The sequence below is a fragment of the Bos indicus genome, chromosome 29 (genome assembly GCF_029378745.1).
Source record: "Bos indicus isolate NIAB-ARS_2022 breed Sahiwal x Tharparkar chromosome 29, NIAB-ARS_B.indTharparkar_mat_pri_1.0, whole genome shotgun sequence".
In the NCBI taxonomy this organism is placed as follows: Eukaryota; Metazoa; Chordata; class Mammalia; order Artiodactyla; family Bovidae; genus Bos; species Bos indicus.
The window spans coordinates 45,610,345-45,632,656 of NC_091788.1; the positions used below are offsets into that span (position 1 = coordinate 45,610,345).

At 39.5% G+C, this 22,312-nt stretch overlaps 1 protein-coding gene across 3 annotated transcripts in view; it reads left to right on the plus strand.

Moving 5' to 3' along the window:
• Nucleotides 1-631: 631 nt before the first annotated feature.
• KDM2A (lysine demethylase 2A) overlaps nt 632-22,312 on the plus strand; it is a 91,891-nt gene continuing 70,210 nt past the window's right edge. Inside the window, exons 1-2 of one of the 3 annotated variants that reach the window (XM_019954718.2) lie at nt 632-907; nt 2,127-2,250. In XM_019954718.2, the coding sequence (XP_019810277.1) occupies nt 2,209-2,250 (42 nt within the window). In that variant the 5' untranslated portion in view covers nt 632-907; nt 2,127-2,208. Of the gene's footprint in view, nt 908-2,126; nt 2,251-7,388; nt 7,511-22,312 lie in introns of those variants that run through there. The other 2 variants (XM_019954720.2, XM_070783250.1) reach the window with 2 other exon arrangements.

The window sequence follows — 22,312 nt, forward strand, 5'->3', positions numbered from 1 at the left end:
TAAGGAGCCGAGAGAGGCTTGAAGGGGGGTGGGGGCTGAAGAGGCGAGCTGAAGGAGGGGTGGGGAGGCGGCGCCTGCGCAGTGCGCCGCGGAGGAGCTGTGTGTATGTGAGAGTCTGACGGGTTCAAAATGGCGGCGGCTGCTCCAGCGGCTCCTCCTGTGTGAGGGAAACAACACCCCTCCCCGGCAGCGGCGGCGGCGGCGGCGGCTGCGGCTCGCAGAGCACCTTCTCAGCGGCTGGGCCTGTCGCCGCTCTGTCTATCCTGGGCAGGGGGCGCTCCGGGAGGAGGGGCAACGCCAAGGGGGCCCATCCCCCGGAATCCTTCCTCTGCGACTGGGGAGTAGCCGGGGGCTCGTCCCGCAGCGCGGAGCTCGGGCTGAGGGGGAGACGCGAGGGGACCCGGGGCCCCCAGCCCGGCGCGCCGCGCCGCTCCCGCCCTCTCCGCCCCCCGGGGCCGGGGCCCGCGTTCCGGGGGGCCGGGGCGGCGCGGGCAGCCTCGGGTCGGCCGGTCTCAGCTGATCGGCCGTCGCTCCCGGGCTCTGGAGGCGGCCGAGCAGCTGCTCGCCGAGGGCACTGCGAAGAGGGCGCTCCCCGCGGCCGGGGCTGGTCCGGGGCTTGCGCTCGGGCTGCTGACCGCTCGCTCGGGGGAGGCGGGGGCGCCCCGGGCTCGGCGCCGAGGGGTCGCGCTCCCCTCTCGTGACGCCTCCGACTCCCGGTTTCCAAAGCCAGAAGAGGAGGTTTGATTCAGCAACTGTTTCCTCTCTTTTCCGGGTCGCTCTGACCCTCTGGATACTGGATTGATCCACGGAAAAAAACCGAAGACGACGTTTGGGATTTAATTTTTCCTCTCAGTTTTTGGAATCTTTCACTTCTCACTTGGACAAGAACTCACGAGCAAAATCCCCGGTGAGATTTCCCCCTCCTATCGTTTACCCCCCCCTCCCCCTTTGGAAGTTTTGGTTCGTTGTGTTATCTAAAGACTTAATGTAAAGTTTCTATTTCTTTTTCTGATGGGTGAACGAACCATTGAAACGCCTTTCCCGGGGGGAACCCGGCGAGATTTGCCATTTTTTTCTTCTCTGGCCCTGACTGTTCCCAAGCCCGGGCTGTCCTCGTCCAGGGGGTGCAAACACGGTTTGACTCCCGACTTGGGGCGACGGCTTCCTCCAGGAGGGCTCTGCCACGAACTGCTATTGCAAACTGTGTCATCGGGTCCTCGGGTCTCGTAGCAGTTTTGAAAGGATGCTCTTAACGTGGCCATAATGTAGTTACAAAACGAAAAAAAATCTGCATTCTCTGTGGAAGCCATTATCCCTGAGAATTATTTAGAAACAAGAAAAACCTTGGTATTAGGAATCGACCGTCGCGCAAACCGGTCTTTAATATTTGGAAAAGATGAATTTGACTTATATGTTTAAGTAAGATATCTTATTACTTTAAACAGAAAGATCTGATCAATTTTTGTTCCTGATTTGCAACTCTCTTGAATTTGTTTCAGAGTTGTACGCGTCTTGTGTTGGGGTGGAGGGTTGGTTTGGAAATGAAAAGATCCGGGGAGTTTAGGAAGGACGGCGACGATTGTATACGGATTTTACTAGAGGTGTATAGGAAATGGTTTTGGAGTCTTCATTTCTTGTTCTCTTTATGTATTAGTCTGTCCTTTTCTCTAGTTTCTAATTACGGCTGAAAGAACTATTTTGGTTAGGATCTGGATTCGTTCAGTGGCTGCTTTACCTGGTCGGCGCTAGGAGAGAAAAGTCCTACCCGCCCCCCCCCCCCCCCCCCCCCCCCCCCCGCTGCGGCTTTTTTTTTTTTTTTTTTGCTAATGTTGCCGTGAAGGGGAGCCTTGACTATGGTAATCCTGTGGGGAGAAACAAGTGGTGTAGCCCGACTGTAAGGAACTGAAACCATCTTTTGCCTATAGGCCTCAGACAGTTGTAATGTGATTGTTGATCTTGGTTTGGCACAACTTGCCCCAAAGCTGAGAGTTCCCAAACTGATGAAGAGGAACCCGGTTTCTTAGGAAAACTTTTAACTTACGCATATCCTAAATACTTCATTCCAAGGGAAAAAAGCTTGAGTTCGAGGATGAGTTCTCATCTCTGCTCCTATCATTATTCTTTAGTGTTGCAATCTGGTTCCTAAGGAGGAAGAGGAAGGCAGCCCTGGAGTGGTTTCTTTCTGTAATTTCAACAGAAGAGTGAGAGATGGAACCCGAAGAAGAAAGGATTCGTTACAGCCAGAGATTGGTTAGTATTTACTTGCCTTTTTTTTTTTCTTCAGTTTTGAAGCAGAATAACTATTTTGTTTCCATTTGTGAACATACTGTGATTAAAACTTTTCAGGTGGCTTTTCTCTGCCCCAGAGGAGGAGGGAAGATAATATCTCATGTGGGTTTTAGGCCAAGTAGTTACAGCCATAATAGTCATCCTATTTGGAAATGAATGTATAGGTAGCCTTCTGCCAAAACGATTGTAAATCAGATGATTTTGTGAATTACAGCATGACAAGGATTCCTAATTTCAAAATACTGAAATTGTAATCTAATTGATTTAGATTAGAATGTAAATTTTAGGAGCAAAGCTATTTGAGGAAGAATAGTTCTGTATAATTTTCTTCTTAGATTATGGTGTACCAAGATCTGTGGCTTTGAGCTGGGGAGTAGAACTAAGGTTTTTTTTTTTTTTTTTTTTTTTTAACACGAACATTGATAGTGTTGAAGGGTATTGATTGAGAGAAGGTAGAATACTGGATGCCGATAAAGTTCTGTATTTTGTATTTTGGGAGGGATGTATGTGATCTCTCTTACGGGAATAAATTTCTACTTAGTAATGATTTGGAGGGAATTGACTTGTGTCTGCATGTGGATACTTTGTCCTTTAGGCCCTGTTTTCCTCTCAGGGTTTCCCTGCTGGAGTTAAAAGAATTTGATTTTTGTTTTTCTTCATCAAAGAGAGTTTTATTAATACTCAGCATATATTCATTTCAGAATTGTGAATTTATGTTTGTAGAGTGGGGAATGAGGAAAGCCACAGAACTGTCTGTATTATGTAAATTTGGTGAACTGAAAGACTTAGAAGATTAACTGAAGGAATTTATGCTGGTTTTACTTGGCTCTGCATATTAGACTGAATTTGGAGGAAAAAAGAATGATTCTCTAAAGCTTTTTCTGTTGATCTCCAGACTCTGAGAATAGGCTGTTTTTCCCCCCGCCCCACACCCCCTTAATGTGACTGTTGAAAAGGTGTGGTGTATGTTGGCAAGTATTACTATGTCCAGTAGGCAATAATGTTCTGGTAAACCTTATTTCAGAGGTTTACTTCTTGTCTCCCAATCTGTGTTGAGATTATAATTCTTTATCTCCAACTTCTATAAATAAAGTATATCATTAGTGGAATTTTGTACATATAGGATTTATTTTTTGTTTTGACATTTCTTGAGTTCAATTTTTCTTTGGGAAAAGAAAGAAGATGCTGCAAAACTCTTTCCCAGTTAGTTAACTGCTATTTGAAATTAGTTTTTATCATGTCAGCTGGTAGGATTGCTGAGCTGTTTTGTAAATAAGAGATCTTGGGATTTAGTCTTTCAAAACAAGTTTTCACATTTTTTAACAAGGTAGAAAGGTAGTGGTAAGTGTGATTTTTGCCCTGGTAAGTTTTTTTTTTTTTTAATTGTAAAATGATTGCTACCTGTTGCACACATTAACCTTTCTTTAGCATATTTTTCCTTCTGGTTTGTGATTTTGTAAAAGTGGTGTGTAAGAGGATAAAGCACAAATTTTGGGAGAATCTTAAATTTTGGGTAATAATCTTGGAGTTTAGAATTACTGTTTGTTTTCCTTTTTAAAATTACATGACAAAATTATATCTGAAGTGTAAATCCCTTCCATAACATAACTTTTGATATGATATTGGTGGCTTATTTGAATGGCAGTGTGCCTACCGAGCCCTTAATGGCTCTGTGTCAAACACTTACATTATAGCATTCTGTATTAAGTTAGTTATTTGAGGAATTTTAAGACTAACATGAAGACATAAAGGCTAAGTTTTACAGTAGTTATAACACTGTGTCTCTTTAAAGTAGGTCAGAGTATAGAATTTAGTTTTGCTTTGCAGTTACTGGCCATGGAACATAAAGTTTGAAAGAGAATAAATGACAGGTATACTAACTTGGCTTTATGATTAAAGTTTGGTTTCATGCTATATGTTTGTCAAATTGAATTGAATCACCTAGTATATTGATTATAGTGTTAACCGGCTTTTACTTCCATATTGTTTTAGAGGACAGAATCTAAATGGTAGTCCCTCTGTGACATATCTTCAAAATAGCTTCTTGGGAAGAAAATGTTGTACCAGTATCAACAGTCTGAATACAGACTCATGTTGGAACAAGACTTCTTTATATTGAGAACCTTTCTCGTATCTTAAAAAAAAAAGTTGTATCCTTACTAATAAGAATGTGTATTATTCATGATTGAATAGATCCTCTTTAATGCTTTTAACTGACTTGGATTTGGTGAGATAAATTATGATGTTTATATCATCTTTGTGACAAGTCATCTTTTAAAAAATCAGAAATGGTTTTTAAAAATGGGCTTTTCTTTTGTCAAACTAGTGTTTGTGGAGGAGAATTACACTTTTGAAGATGGTATGTATGTTTTTAATGAAAATATTTTGTTTTTAATGAAAATATTAGTAGTTTTGTGTATAGATTTCTAGAAGAAAGCCACATACTCTCCATGGCAAGTTGGCATCCCTAAGGAGGTATGACAGTGAGAGGAATAGAACTTTCAGTTTTGGTGATGGGTGGTTATTTGGTTGTCCTGAGGTAAAGATGATTTATTTCTGTGTTTCTAGTAATTTGGATGTAGGACCTTACTGAGAAACATTGTCAGGTACTAATTATGGAACTTTTCTTCCTTAATTTGGTTTCAGGAGCCAAAGTGTTGGAGCAGTTTTGAATGCTTGTCACAGCTATGTATATTTAAGTGTTCATTTACAGGGAATGTTCTACATAGTATTTTAGAGTTTCTTAGTCTAAAATATTAGTTAAATCCTTAGCAGTTGTACTTGATGATCTTTTAGGTTTTTGAAGTCACACCAATTCTGAGTAGTTCTTGCTATTGCATAGAAAGTCAAGGGCAAAATAATGTGCCTTAAAATAAATGAGTAAAGTGTAGTTACATTTGGTATGGAAAAAATTCACTAGCCCCTGCCAAAGGCAATTGTAGAAACGAATGACTAAATTAGCGTAAAAAGAAAGCGAAGACAGTATACTTCAGACAGTATGCTTCAGGGTAAAAGAAGTTATACTTTTTTCTCTTTCATGTTTCTGAATACTTTTTTCTCTTGACTTAAGTTAGTACTGTTATCTGAAGGGAGAGATGCTGATTTACTTGAGAGTTCAGCTTGCTTGTCAGTCTTGATGATGAAATTAAGAGATTTTCTAAAGGATGTTATTACACTATTGGATGCTCAATCCTGTTAATGTGCCTTATATATGATTCTCTCTAAAGTAGCTGAATCATTTATTTGTTGTAGGAAACTGAGGGCCCCAGTTCCTTATGATGTTCTCACCTTTCTTTGGGTTATCCTTAAAATCGTATCCCCCGATTCAGGAGCAATGAATGAACAGATTCACCCTTTTACAAACAGTCCCACTTTGAATGTACCCTCTGTAAGGTTTTTCTGGCCAGGAATAGACCAGGCAACACAAAAACCTAATTTTAAGCCATTTTTTTCCATAGCTTAACAATTAAAAAAATTATAGCATGGTCTAAATTGATGACTTTGCTTATTTATAATTATTCCATTAGACTTAACTGTCAGTCTGTATTGGTGAAAGAGTACATTTTCGCAGTCTCTTTCCTAGTAATATAGGAAAATCTTATTGCCTATTTTTGGTATTCAACATGCAGATGATGAGGGAGCTAATTTTTTATACTTAAGCATCAGTCTTCCACAGTGACCTGTATTTTGGGGACCCAAATACAGAATGAGGGATGTATTTAAGCCGTTACTTGTCTTATTTTGCTGAGCACTCATCACTATCATACTTAAGTTTGTTTGTGCATATATCTCCATTAGAGTATAAGCTCCTTGAGATTTGGGACTTCGTTTTTGTTTGTGGTATCTACTAGATGCTTTGAATAGTGCCTGACACATAGAAAGTGGTTAATAAAGTAGCCTTAAAAAGAGAAAAGAAAGTACTCTCAATCTGCAATATATAGAAAATGCTCAATAAGTATTTGTTGATATTGTGGAAACCCCTTATAAATACTTTTCTTTTCTATGAGTTTTCTTGACTACTAGGAATAGATCAAGAATGGAGGAGAGTTTGGTGTACAGGGATGAACACACTGTTGGGGTTTGGGTTCTGTAGTGTATACATAAGAACCAGAATGCCTAAGCTCTAACAAATGAAAAACGTTCAGCACACATACCACATGAACACATTTATAGTATTTAGGCCACTAAAATAAGAAAATATTAGTTAACTGTAAAAGCTGTCTGAATTTTAAGTTCTTCCTCAAATCCTGTTAAACCTTCTGTGTTAAGGTTTTTGCTGACTTTTAAGACAGGCTTACGGTTGTGAAGTTGAAAGTGATGGTGGTTGTGTTAATCTCAAGTCTTGGTTTTGACTATTAAGTTGGGGAATGGGTACATTTGGTATATACCATGCAGAGGGACATAACACTCTTATTTTATGTCTCTCTTTATTTTTCCTCTTGGGGAATGGACGTCCTTAATCAAGTTTTATTAATTTGCTCCCTTGGTCTCACTTTTGGGATAATACTGTGTTTTTGCATTGTGCAGAGGTTAAAATTCAGTAAACATTTATCATGTGTTAGGTACTAGGCCAGGTTCTTTCAAACACATTACCCTGTTTAATCCTCAAAACAACCCTGTAAGGTAGATGGTATAATTTTTAAACCTTAATGTTTTTATTATGGAAATAGAGGCCTAGGGAGCTGCCTTGACTTGACCAGGATCACAAAGTTGATAAGGGGTGGAGCTTGACCTTGAACCCTGTTTCTCCTTTCATTCCTTATCATCTCATGCAGTGTATTTCATACAGAAAACAAATAGGTACTTCTGTGGTAGGAAGTTGTAAACTGAGTAGTTTATCTTTTTTTGAGGCTACTTTTGCAATTTCTTTTAAGTAGTTAATATAACTACTTAACATCCTAAATGAGATGGCTACAAATACTTGACAGCCAAAATATGATCATGTTTTTTAAAAGTTAGTGTGCTCTTTCATTTTTTGTCAATTCTGAACTTACTGCACTTGGTCTACTAAAATAGCAATATTTGTGTAGTTTGCATATATGTCAAGCCTTTTATTTATGCATGTCACTCATATCATTGTTTTCTGTTTTAAATTTTAGGTTCTTGGGGGTTTTCTCTATCTGTGAGTACTTGGTAAAAACTTAAAGCATAAAGATAAAAGGCAGCAGATAGTGACCAAACCAGTGGTTTTGACAGATACAGTGGTGAAGGCCTCCTTCAGGTAGGTAGAGAGGAGGAGGGAAGAGGGTGGCCTTGCAGAAGGTAAAGATAGCACAAGTCTTACTATGGAGTGGGGGGTCTGATAAGTTGTTAATAGGAAGTAGAAGATTTGTTTTGGGAGGTAGTGTTGATAATGTAGGGAACACATTTTAAACAATTATGAAAGCCAGGTATGAAAAGTAGAGAGCCACTAAAGTTATGGTTTGTTTTTAATTGTACACTAATTTGATCAGAGTGGTATTTTAGGAGTAATATTTTTGTAGTTTTATGTCAGGAAGTTGTCTGAAAGATTAAAATAGATTACCTCTTGAGAAGATCATGGCATCTGGTCCCATCACTTCATGGCAAATAGATGGGGAAACAGTGGAAACAGTGTCAAACTTTATTTTTTGGGGCTCCAAAATCACTGCAGATGGTGACTGCAGCCATGAAATTAAAAGACGCTTAGTCCTTGGAAGAAAAGTTATGGCCAACCTAGATAGCATATTGAAAAGCAGAGACATTACTTTGTCAACAAAGGTCCGTCTAGTCAAGGCTATGGTTTTTCCTGTGGTCATGTATGGGTGTGAGAGTTGGACTGTGAAGAAAGCTCAGTGCCAAAGAATTGATGCTTTTGAACTGTGGTGTTGGAGAAGACTCTTGAGAGACCCTTGGACTGCAAGGAGATCCAACCAGTCCATTCTGAAGGAGATCAGCCCTGGGTGTTCTTTGGAAGGAATGATGCTAAAGCTGAAACTCCAGTACTTTGGCCACCTCACGCGAAGAGTTGACTCATTGGAAAAGACTCTGATGCTGGGAGGGATTGGGGGCAGGGGGAGAAGGGGATGACAGAGGATGAGATGGCTGGATGGCATCACTGCCTCGATGGACATGAGTTTGAGTGAACTCCGGGAGTTGGTGATGGACAGGCAGGCCTGGTGTGCTGCGATTCATGGGGTCGCAAAGAGTCGGACATGACTGAGCGACTGAAGTGAACTGAATTGAGGTGATAGGTACCTGTACTCAAGTGCAGTGGTTCTCAAACTGTGGTTCCTTTACCAGCAAGGTAGACCTTATCTGCGAATCTGGGAGCTGCTTAGAAATGCTTATTTTTGGACCCTGCCTCATTCTTGCTGGATCAGAAACTCTGGGTTGGGGCCCAGCGACCTGGGTTTTTAACAAGCCAGGTGGTTTCGATGCGTGCAAAAGTTTCAGAACCACCACTCTCAGGTGTAGATAGTAGAAATGAAAAGGAAGGATAGAAGCAAGACACTTGGGCAATGAAGGACTGACAAAACGTGCTGTCTGATGGATGGCAGTGTATTTTGATGGAAAAGAATGCTTGACTGGGGATCATGAGCCCAGAGTCTTCATACAAACTGCATTACCAACTCTAGTTTTAAACAAGAGAACTGACCTGTTATTGAGGGAGTTGTACTGCTAAGTGAATTCTGAGGATTCTGGAGGCAAAGACGAATTAAGGTGGACTCTGGGATGATCTCGATTATCAGGAAGATCAGTGGGAGGGTTTTTAAAAGAGGGAGGTGAGAATATTGGTGGATATTTTAGACAGTTGGAACAGATTTATTTAAAGCAGAGATTCTCAGCTGGGGGTGGTTTTTGCCCTGTCAGGGGGGACATTTGGCAATATCTGGAGACATTTTTGATTGTCAGACTAGGGGTGTACTGCTGGTATTTTAGTGAGTAGAGACTGCAGATGCTGTTAAAACATTCCATTAAACATTTCCTACAATAGAGAATTATCCAGTGTTAATAGTGGGAGTTTGAAAATTCAGATTTAAAGGGAGAGATTCAGTCAGTGGGTTCTGGGTCTCCATTCTGATTATCTTCTGTTAATCTTAGAGGTTTAAGTCCAACGCAGAACATCTTGAAATCATCTCAGATTGCGTTTTTTAGGGCTTTGCCCAAATAAGCATGAAATGGTTTTTTTGTTGTTGAATTTTCACAGAAGTAGCTTCATGGTCATGACAAGTCCTCAACCTAGTTGCAGATTTCTTTATTACTCCTTTTAACTTCCCTGGTGGCTCAGATGGTAAAGAATCCACCTTGCAATGTGGGAGACCTGGGTTAGGAAGATTCCCCTGGAGAAGGGAATGGCTACCCACTCTAGTATTCTTACCTGGAGAATTCCATGGACAGAGGAGCCTGACAGGCTACAGCCCGTGGGATCACAAAGAGTTGGACGTGACTGATCGACTTTCACGTCACTTACTTATTCTAAGATCAACTAATGTGGGTAACCAAAGTAAATACTCAGTGTCTTGAGATCAATAATGGAGTTACAATAAATATTTTGATACTCTCTTTGAAGAATAGAAAAAAAAGATAAAAGGTGTGGTATTGACACGAGCAAATATTGAAATGTTGTGTATTACCCTGTGGCTGAAAAACCCATGGCCCTTCCTGAGAAACAATCTGATGAACTGGTTGTGGCCCTCAGTGTGAATTTAAGGTAGCCCCAACCTTATTCATTTCCTTATATCCCTGGATCACAGAAGTTACAAATGCTTTTGTGTCAAAACTCTTTTGTATCATCTAGCCAGCCCTTCCTTTTTTTTGACAGTAACTTCGAGAGAATGTAGATTTGTAAATATAGTGCTTGTTTTATAGTATTTTAATCATTTCCAAAGTACGTTTCTATTTTTTGACTTTTGGTCATCTTACTTTTTTGAAACTCACAATTCTAGGAGTTGCTAGGAAATGGGGATGGTGCTACCATGTTACACAATTCCAGAGGGTATCATTCACATTTCTTAAATTTTGTGAAAGATGCCATTGGAGTTGCACAATGTGCAAAAGAAAAAAAAAAACCAAAAGGGGCGCTTTTTGGGTGGATGAGATAAAGGAAAAGTCACCTTGTATATTTGAAACAGAGGGAGAAAGTCCTGTCTGAGAGATAGTTATCTAGTACACATTAATTGAGTGTATATTGTGTGCTTAGTACTGGCATTTTACATATATTAACTAATTTAATTTTCAGCAACCCCTTGAGGTAGGTTCTATGATTCCCATTTTCTGGTTTGGAAACTGAGGCATAGTGCAGTTAAGTAGCTTACCAGAGGTTATAAAGCTAAGTAAACTGAGCCAATGGCTCAGACAGTAAAGAATCCGCCTGCAGGGCAGGAGACCCGGGTTCAATCCCTGGGTCAGGAAGATCCTGGAGAAGGGAATGGCAACCCACTCCAGTATTCTTGCCTAAAGAATCCTGTGGACAGAGGAACCTGGCAGGCCACAGCCCATGGGGTCGCAGAGAGTCGGAGACTACTGAGCAACTACGCATGCATACAGCTAAGTAGGGAAAAGAGCCAGGATTCATAGTAGGCAGTCTAAGATATACTGCCTCTTCTTCAACTTCGTTGGAGTAGAGCTTGTGAATGTTTTGGTATTTAGGATGTTCTCCAAGTCATCTTTTCTCATTCAGGAGATTCATTCACTTAAATGTTTGCTAAATGCTTAATCTGTATCAGGCACTTAACTTGGGCCTTGCTTTTTTAGAACTTCCAAATAACTATGGGTTCAGACAGTGCTGGATATTTTGAAGAAATTAAGAGGGGGGATGAAATACTTGTAGTATGGGGATCACTCCTTGAGCTTGGGTCATTGGAAAAGGCTCCCTGAGAAGATGGTGTTTTGTAACTGAGACCTGAGTGATGCAGAGCCAGTCTTATGAAGTTCAAGGGCTTGAGTGACCAGATCTGGGTCAGCAGAGCTCTAGGCTGAGGAACCAGTTAATTCAAAGCCCTGAGGTAGGAATGAGAAAATGTTTGAAGCACTTAACCACATGTCACACACCAGGCAGAGCACTTGGGATACAGTGATGAGCCAGAGGCATGGCCCCTCTGTCACAAGATTACAGTGTTAGGGAAGTCAGATATTAAATACTTAATGCTAGTAATGTTAGTTACAGTTACACAAAGGACTATAAAGATAAATAGAGGATGCACTGAAGGTGTGTAATAGGGTGACGTAATCTAAGCTTCAGGAGTGCCAGCAGGCATTAGACAACACCTTGTCTTGAGAAAGCCTTTAAACCCGACACCTGAAGGGTGACCATGAGGTAACCAGGCAAAAGGGAGAAGTGATTATCATAAGCAAAGCCCCCCGCTCTGCCCCCCGCTAAAAGAAATCTGACATGTTTGAGGAACCTACCAACTGAATAAAACCAGAAAGAACAGTGTAACTGGAGAGAAGTGAGTGCTGGAGACAATTAAAATCTCAACAAGGTTATCGGGTCAAGTAGGGCTTTATTGTGAATGCAGTGGGAATACAGAAGTTCAGCAGAGGAGTGTAACATGCTAGTATCAGTAGACTAGTATCAGTAGCTGCTGTGTAGAAAAAGGATGGGAAGAGACAAGAATGGATTTGGTGAGACCGACGGAAGCTACTGTGGTTTGGTTCAGCCACTCAGACGTGTCCGACTCTTTGCAACCCCACGAACTGCAGCACACCAGGCTCCCTGTCCATCATCAACTCCTGGAGCTTACCCAAACTCATGTCCATGGAGTCGGTGATGCCATCCAACCATCCACTTTTTCACTCTCCTCTTTCACTTTCATCAAGAGGCTCTTTAGTTCTTCTTCACTTTCTGCCATAAGGGTAGTGTCATCTGCATATCTGAGGTTATTGATATGTTTCCGGGCCATCTTGACTCCAGCTTGTGCTTCAGCCAGCCCAGCATTTCTCATGATGTACTCTGCATATAAATTAAATAAGCAGAATGACAGTATACAGTCTTGACATACTCCTTTCCCAATTTGGAACCAGTCTGTTTTTCCATGTCCAGTTCTAATTGTTGCTTCTTGACCTGCATACACATCTCTCAGGAGGCAGGTCAGGTGGTCTGGTATTCCCCATCTCTTGAAGAATTTTCCACAGTTTGTTGTGATCCACACAGTCAAAGGCTTTGGCATAGTCAGTAAAGCAAAAGTAGATGTTTTTCTGGAACTCTGTTGCTTTTTCGATGATCCAGCGGATATTGGCAATTTGGTTCCTCTGCCTTTTCTAAACCCAGCTTGAGCATCTGGAAGTTCACGGTTCACTTACTGTTGAAGCCTGACTTGGAGAATTTTGAGCATTACTTTGCTAATAAGTGAGATGAGTGCAATTGTGTGGTAGTTTGAACATTCTTTGGCATTGCCTTTCTTTGGGATTGGAATGAAAACAGTTCAGATAAGATAAAATGCTAGTATGCTTGAGAGGCTGACAGTGGAATTACAGAGGTCTTCACAAACATTTAGGAAATAGAGTCAAAGGACTTTGGTTCATTGGTTGTATGAAGGGCAAGGTTAATGGGTACATACAACCATATACTCCCCAAGTTTTTCTCGCGTGAATGGTTTGTGCTGGAGTCCTTTTACTGAGATAGATACAAGTCACTCTGAAAGAAGAGCAGGTTTGGAGATAGAAGGGAAGAGCTTACATTCAGTTTTGCGTAAGTTTGGATAGGTTAAGGGTGAAGTATCCGTGAGACATCATGGTAGAACCGTTGAGCAGGTAACTGACTGGTTCTAGGCTTTAGTTAGTGTCTGACTCTTTGCGACCCCATAGGCTATATGTAGCCTGCCAAGCTCTCATTCCATGGGATTTTTCCAGGCAAGGATACTGGAATGGGTTGCCATTTCCTTCTTCAGGGGATCTTGCCGACCCAGGGATTGAACCCATGTTCCTGCATTGCAGACAGATTCTTCACCATCTGAGCCACAAAGGAAGGCCCATTCTGGGCTTTAGGAAGAGCTTATTAGCATATAGCAGGGTCTCATTGGCACATGTGTGGTAGTTCACACATGGACTTCCCTCCTGGCTCAGCTGGTAAAGAATCCGCCTGCAATGCGGGAGACCTGGGTTTGATCCCTGGGTTGGGAAGATCCTTTGAAGAAGGGAAAGGCTAACCACTCCAGTATTCTGGCCTGGAGAATTTCATGGACTGTATAGTCCATGGAGTCGCAAAATGTTGGACAAGACTAAGCAATTTTCACTTTCACTTCACTTCAGACTGGGACTGACTTGCAAAGAGGGAGAGAAAGAGGGACCAGAGCGATACGAGGAAAATCAAAAGTAGTGGTGCCCTGTGATTATCAGGCACTGTTCTAAGCATTAGTGTATTTTTACTCATTTAATGCTTGCAAATGTATGAAGTAGGTGCTTTTATTATCTCTATTTTATAGATCAGGGAAATGACCTAAGAAGGGACTATATAATTTGCTCAAGACCACTGAGTAGCCGCTGAAGAAGTTGGTTTTTGAATCCAGGTTTGACTCCAGTTTCTATTCTTCACACTGATAGTGTTTCAAAGAGGAGGGAATGGTAAGCTGAAGTGGTTGCTCCTTAGAGGCTGAGTATACTGAAGACTGAGATTTCTGTTGGAGTTGGCAACATAGAGGTTCCTGGAAACTTTTAAACAGGAGTTTCACTGGCATTTGAGGGCAAAAGACATTCTTCAAAATAGATGTGAGATGAAACAGACAGTGAATGAATGAAGAGAAGTTTGGAGAAGTTTGGTTGTGAAGAGAGAAGGGGAGCAAGTCATTAGCTACAAGTGTAGGGTCCAGAGGATGTTCTCTTGAATGTTTGTTATGTTTTAAGATGGAATAGACCACTGCATTTTTTGTTAATGGCATTATCAACCGTTACTCCTTTCTCTGTTACTCTCCATATTTAATCAGTTGCTAAAGACTGCCTGGATTTCTTCTTCATTTTATTGCGTTTTGCAAATACTACAGTTTTTACAGATTGAAGATTTATAACTCTGCATTGTCAAATGATGGTTAGCATTGTTTTTAGCAATATTTTGAAATTAAGGTATATTCATTTTTTTAGACAATACTTTTGCACACATAGGAGACATAACTTAATATAAACATAACTTACATACATGAATCTCCAAGATATGATTAGATGTCTATTGAAATGAGCAGAAATGTGTCGTGCATGTCCTTGAGAGTACATAAAGCTTATATAACATAGTAACTGAACCCTAACAATTAAAAAACCTTAGCTTGGTCATCAGGAAGTCTGTATCAGTTATCTCAGCTTTATTTTGTTCACCTGCAAGGTCTTTCTCATTTCAAATAGTTTAAAGCAGTTATTTTCAAAGTGTGACCCAGATGACCATTCTGAGAGATTATTAGAAATGCAGATTCCCAGGTCCTAAACCCAAACTTAACTGAATCAGAGACTGAATGGATCCAGACTTGTTTCGACAAGTCTGCCAAGTGATTCTGATAGATGATAAAGAGAAGTGCAAGAGTTATTTTAGCAGTCTTTTTTTCTCTTCATTAAAAAAGAAATTAGAGTTAATTACCTTAATTTTGGAGAAGGAAATGGCAACCTACTCCAGTGTTCTTGCCTAGAGAATCCCAGGGATGGGGGAGCCTGGTGAACTTAAAGTTATTTTTAAAACTTTTCTTCATATGTGTTTCCTACCAGTTGACTTTAAGGACGTTTTTCTAAACTAGTAGTAGCTAGATAGTGAGGTTTTTGAATCAGAGGCAGTGGATTGAGAAGTATTTGAAGACTGGTGCTTGCCCAAAACAAAGAATGAGTATGTATATGTGCTTATATCTGTGTATATGCATCTAGCATACATACATGTTTTTCTATCAGTGGAAGATTCTCCTTAAAAGAGTGGTTAAAAGGAGGGAAAGATACAGTACTGGCATCTCTTAGGCGGACTCTAATGGGTGGTACGGCAGAGTAAGAAGTATCAGAAAGTGAAGGTGCTTTTTGTGCAGTAGTAGATACACATACAGTCAGCCCACTGTGTTCCCGCAGCCTGCATCCATGGATTCAACCAACCAATTGAAAATATCCAGGGGGGAAATTGAAAGTTTTAAAAAGCAAAACTTGAATTTGCTATGCTGGCACCTGCTTAATGTAGCATTTACATCACATTTATAATCATTTGTATAGTGTTGTAATAGGTAATCTAGAGGTGGTTCAAAGTACATGGGAGGATGTGCATAGATTATATGCAAATACTACACGATTTTGTAAGGAGCTTGAGTATGTGTGGGATTTGGTTTCCAGTGGCAGGGGTAGGGGGTAAGCGGAGTTCCTAAAACGAATCCCATGTGGATGCTGAGGGACTGTATCTACTTCCTGTAACAAGGAGCTCTCTTAGTAATAGATGTTTGCCTCTGTAATAGTAATAGATGGTTGTGTTACCTGCAATGAGTTGTTGCTGTGGACTGAAAGGTACTGATTATTGTTGATTCTCATTTGCTTCCTATAGAGGGAGTTGCACACTTTACTATTGGAAAGCATAATAATAGCACATGTCAGATGCATATTTTGTGCTTGGCACTATGCTAAGTGCTTTTCCATGTGGTCCACTTCCACCATTGTTGTTTGGCTTACTGCCTTGAGTTTAAATTTACTCACTGTTAAATTAAATAATAGAGTTCCTAAAAAGAACTCCTTTTAGTATGCCTGGTTGCACACTTCCAGGATTTAGTAAACAATATCATATTTGTTCCATTTATCTTTTGTGCTTTTTGTGTGTGTGAGAGTCAGTATTTTTATAGATTATACTCCATTTAAGTTTATTACAAAACAATGGCTGTATTTCCCTGTGCTGTACAATATATCTTTGTTGCTTATTTATTTTATACATAGTAACTTTACCTGTAGTTATTACCCATCTCATACTCTGTAAATTGAAGAAGCTTGTTTTCTTGCATCTTTCCTTACATGGAAGTTGCTTTTTTTTTTTCTCTTTCCTTTACTTTTTGTAATTGCCGTTCTCTAAATCTTTTCTACCTATTTAACTGCTTCTTAGTGTAAGAATTGTCATAGGTGCAGAAGTTTTGTTCTTTTTGGTCTTTTGCTCATTTATTTATTTATTTAGCGAACACTGTTGGGTGTACTGCTGATGTTTAACGCATGTATTGGGGATACAGAAACGAGTATCTGTATCCTGTCCTCATAGTCAGGAGGACACAGAATTGTGCTCTGCTGTGATAAATGAAATTTAGGAGGTATAAAGTAAAGAGACGAGAAAGGAGGGTATGACTGAGGAAAGAAAGTCTTAAAAGTGGAGGTAAACTAACTGGATATTGGGACATTAAGGTTGTTCAAGAAGCCAGAGGATGAGGAAGGAAATTCCAAGCAGAGGAACCAGCATATTGACAGGCATAGAAATAGGAAACAGCACTACAGCATTGCTAGTACTTCAGTGTTAGCTAGTAGACGCAGACTGGAGAGGATCTGAGATCAGAAGAGTCTGAATCCCGTTAAGTTGTTTGTACTGCAATAGGCAGTGAGGAGACCTGACAGAAACTAGAAACATGGGAATACTTGATGGTATCTGCTTTAGAAAGACCGCCTGGGAGGGTGTCGTGGTGGATAGACTAGTGAGGGAGGAATTGCAGTGGAAAGTAAATCAGATAAGAATGTACTATAATAGCTTAGAAAGAAGTGATAACCAAGCCTTGGTACCAAGAATGGACATGGAGAAGTGACTGAGTCGAGATAGTTTAGGACAGAGTTGGTGGAACTTGATGATCCTATTAGATGCCCTTGGAGAGGAAGATGACTCCTGAGTTCTTGGCTTGTTCTTATTCCCAGTTGTTGGGTGTGTCACTCATTGAAAGAGAATACCATGGTTTTTTGCAAAGGTAAGAATGTAATTTTGGTATGTTTGTATTAGTCCTTGGGCTTCTTCCCTGGTGGCTCAAGTGGTAAAGAATCTGCTGGCAGTGCAGGAGACCTGGGTTTGATCCCTGGGTTGGGAAGATCCCCTGGAGAAGGGAATGGCCACCCACTCCAATATTCTTGCCTGGAGTATTCCATGGACAGAGGAGCCTGATGGATTACAGCCCATGGGGTTGCAGAGTCAGATGTGCCTGAGTGACTAATCTGTTAGTCTTTATGTCTATAGTAGCATATTTAAATAATCAATTATTTATTGGGTCTCTTCTGTAAAGAACCGTATCAGAGATTCTGGGCTAGTGTCATGAGGTATCAACATGTATTGGGATGACTTTTTATTAGGTGAAACTAGTCTACAACCATTATATTTTAATTACTATGTGGATTGCTTAATTTTCCTGTAGGCTTTCTGCTTTTAACTTGCCTAAATCAAAGATTAATAGTATTATGCTCATTCACGTGGCTTAAGCCCTTTTCTCAGTTTATCCCACTCTGTTTGAAATATTATTCTGTATTCTGTGTCATTTATGAAAATATTAGGAACTGTCCCAAACATTTTATTGTGGAAAACATATGGAAACATGCAACTTATTGTTCTTACTTAATTTTTTAAACCAGTTCTCCATATATGATACAAAATTGTTTCAAATTCTGTTTTTAAAATTCTATGAAGAGACTTTATTAAAAATTTTTGTAATTCTAACTAAATTAAATTTCTTGAGTTTCTCCCTTCATGGAATCCATGTGGCCATTCTAACAGCACATTTGGGAAAAGCTTTGTTGATACTTGGCCATCTTAAGTCAGGTTGGAGGTGTGAGGAACTCTCAGTTACCAGCCGTGAGCCAACAAGCTCTACTTTCACTGGGTAAAAGGAATTTATAGTGCTATGATCAGATGTCAAGTGGGTGGTGGTGGTAGTTTTAGATCTGGGAAGGCATCACATCTCTAGGCCTTTTGGTCTTTCCTGTGTAAGAACAACCTTCTCTCATTTTTTATAGACTGAGAGTTTTCTAATCACCTGGATGCATGCATGCTAAGTTACTCTCTGTGCAATCCCATGGACTGTAGCCTGCCAGGCTCCTCTGTCCATGGGATTCTCCAGGCGAGAATACTGGAGTGGGTTGCCATTTCCTCCTCCAGGGGATCTTCCCGACACAGGGATCAAACCCATGTCTCTTATGCCTCTTGCATTGGCCACCTGGGAAGCCCAGTCACCTGTACACAGCTCCTTAATTTGATGACTTAGTTCTAAGATCTATCTGAAAACTAAAAACTATTGGCTAAAATTTCTCAAATCTTGTTCTGTGATCATAACTATTGAAATGACTTACATATGCACACTCATATTAATCAAAGTAATTGACTTCTGTGAAAGCACTAATGGCAAAAGAATGGCAAGCTGACCATTTGAATCAAAACCTGTCTGTTCATTTCACAAGTGTCTGAAAGGTTCATTACCACAGGACTTGAAACTAGACACAGTGGCTTGCTTACCTGTGAAATAGGCTCTGTTCAGTTTCTGAAAAGGGACAATGCTTTTTTGCATACTTTTTTGTTCTTTTGGGACAGTGCTTTTTTGTATACTATTAAATCCTAAAAATAGTTTATTGATTAGTTGTACTGTGGGACTAATTTGATAATAAAAGATTCCTATTAACATTACAATTAAATACAGAAATAATACAAAAACTTGAGAAAAATTCAAATAAGATTTTCCCATGGGTAAAATTTTGTTTTACCTTTTCCCATATTGATCAGTCTTTTGGAATGTAATACTGATGACTCTTCCACAATTTATTAGTATTTTTGCTTTCTTCCCTCAGCATTGATAGAATCCATATTTTGGGTGAGTGAATGAGGAACATGTTTAAAGGATTTTACCTTGTTGACTGATAAAAGTTACACATGCTGGCTGTGAAAAATACAGGAAAATCATTCATAATCTTAAAAACTTAGTCATCATTACCATTTTAACATATCTCCTTCCAGTTTTTTTTCCCCATGCGTAAAAGTATTTCTGTGTAGCTGGGATTATGCTTGATAACCATTTTATGTCTTGCTTTTTAACTTTATCATAATCATTTTCCAGTAACTAAAAATTCTTATTAAAGTTTTCATTGACTAAAGGTATACTGTGATTTCCTATGGTTTATTTGCCCATTTCTCTGTTATCGAACATTTGGGGAACATTGAAAATAAAAGTGCAGGGACTTCTCTGGCAGCCCAGTGGTTAAGAATCTGTGCTTCCACTTACTAGGGCTGCGGGTTTAATCCCTAGTCAGGGAACTAATCCTGCATGCTCTACAATGCGGCCAAAAAAAAAAAGTGGTGAACTTAATTTTTTTTTTAATGTTTCTGGGTATATCCTTATCATTTCTAGAAATACAATAGTTAAGGTTATGAATATTAAAAAAAAAAACTGTGAAAAAATTTAAACATACACAAAGTAAATAATAGTGGATATATTTCCCTATACCCATCCCCAGCTACAGCAATTATCAGCATATGGAACTCTCTCATCCGTATCCTCTGCTCCCTCACAATTATTTTAAATTAAATCCCAGATGTTTTATTTGAGTAATTTATTTCATCTGTAACGTATGTATATTATGTATATCTGAATTTTTAGTAAAACTTACTATGTGTCGTATAAAGCACCTACAGAAAAGAACATAAAACATATTAACTACTAGTCCAGTGTGTGATCGCAGAATGAATCCTCTTGTAACTATCACTATCAAGATTTGGAGTTGCTGTCACCTCAGAAGTTTGCTCATGCCTCTCCCAAAAACTAACTCGCTTTTCTTTTCCAGTGGAGACTTCTAGGACTTTCATTTAGTTTTACTTGATTTTGAACTTTGGAATGTGTATTTTGTGTCTGGCTTGTTGGACCCAACATTTGGAGATTTATCTATGTTGCTCTGTAATATGGAGGCTTTAAAAGCATATTATTGATGTCTCAGTAAATGAACAGCTTCTCAATATCTTCATTGTTCAGATTTTCCTAATGACTGTCTCTCACTTTTTTTTTTAATGATTGGTTTGTTGGAATCAGGAGTCAGATAAGGTCCGTCCACATGTTGTGTATGGTTGATGTGTTTAAAGTCTCTCTTAACCTGTAAGTCACTGTTTCTCCCTTTTCTTGTAGAAAGATCTGGTTACTTGTCCTATAGAATTTCCTACTTTTTGGATTGTGCTGATTTCATACCCATGTTATTTTTTAAATTGAGATATATAAATATTTAAAATACAATAAAATATACAGGTCTTACGTTGGGTTTGGTGAGTGTAACATTTCTGTCTTCATGGAAAATTCCCTTGTGTCCCTTTGTCTTTAGTGTCCTCTTCCATCCCTGTATCTGACTTCTGTCACCATAGACTAAACTTGCCAGTCTTCATAAATATAGAATCATAGCATTTGCTCTTCTCTGAGGGGCTTTTTTCACTTAACATTATGTTTTTGAGATTTGTCCATGTGTTTTCATAGTTTTTTCATTTTTATTGCTGAATATATTCCATTGTCCTTACATACCATAATTTGTTTATTCTTCTATTGATTGGACATTTAGGTGGTTTTGTTTTTGGCTATTGCAAATAAGGCTGTGGTGAATATTCTTGTAAGTCTTGATATGGACATGTGTTCATTTTTTCTTGAGAAAATACAAAGGAGTAGTTGCTGGGTCATATGGTAAATGTATGTGTACCTTTAAAGTGCTGTTGCATTTTATGCTTCTGCCAGCAGTGTATGAGATCTTCACTTTGGTCCATATCTTTGCCAACACTGTTGTTCATGCCTGCAGCTTTCGGAATCTTAGTTCCTCTACTAGGAATTGAACCTTTGCCCCCTGCGTTGAGAGCACAGCCTTAAACACTGGACCATCAGGAAAGTCCCCTAGCCAGCATTTTTGACATTCGCCATTCTAATGAGTGTGAAGGAGTATCTCATGATTACAATTTGTATTTTTCTGATAACTAATCTTGTTGAGCACCTTCTCATGTACTTATTAAGCATTTGTGTATTTTCTTTGAAAAAAGTGTTGAGTCTTTTACCCGGCCCTCCCCTTTTTTATTGGTTTGTTCATCTTTTAATTGTTGATTTGTAGTTCTTCTTGTATTTGGATGGGGCTTCCCTGGTGGCTGATTGGTAGAGAATCCACCTGCCCTGCCAGTTCAGGAGACCTGGGTTCGATCCCTGAGTTGGGAAGATCCCCTGGAGAAGGAAATGGCAACCCACTCAAGTATTCTCACCTGGGAAATCCCGTGGACAGAGGAGCCTGGCAGGCTGCAGTGCATTGAGTCGCAGAGAGTTGGACACAGTTACCTAAATGGCTAAACAACAACAAAACAACATATATTTGGATGCAAGTCCTTTGTTAGACTTAATGTGCTGCAAATATTTTTTCCAAAAGTTTGTGACTTAATCATTTAATTTTCTTAATGGTATATTTTGGTAAACAGAATTTTTTTAATCTTTTTTTTTCTTTCTTTTTTTATTTGTAACATGCTTTGTAAAACTTGATTTTTGAGGTGACTCTTTGAAGGGGAATGTGGTAGTGTCCTCATTTTGCTTATTAGGAAGTAGAGGCCCAGAGAGGGAAAATGACTTGTCCTAAAGTTATACAACTAATGGAGCAAGCTTGGAAACCAGGTCTTTTTCTTTCAGGTTGAATTTCTTTCCGTCACACTGTATTCTCCGTTTCTCTTTCCCGTTACCTGAAAATGATACTGTACTCAGCTACTTTCTTTTTCTTAAAGCTCTGTGTCCTCTTTCACTTTGGGGCCTTTGCATATGTAATTCTGAGTTGAACACTTTTCTTCCTCTCTTGAATTTAATTTATCATTCAGATTTCAGCTTCTATGTTTCATCCTTTGGGAAAATTTTGACATCTCCTTTTCCTGCAGGTAAGGTACCTCTTCTCCCTATTTCTTTAACAGTAGATTTTTCTGCTGTCATAGCAAATAATACCCTGATTGTCTTTCCACTTACTCTAGATTCTGAGGGCAGGAACCATTACAGTTTTATTTATCAGAATATTAATGTTTGGCACATGGGAGATGATTAAAAATATAATGAATTTGATTATATATAATTCTCTCCTTATCTACTAGTGACTGGTTTTATTTTTTTTTTTTACTGTATACTTAACCCTATAG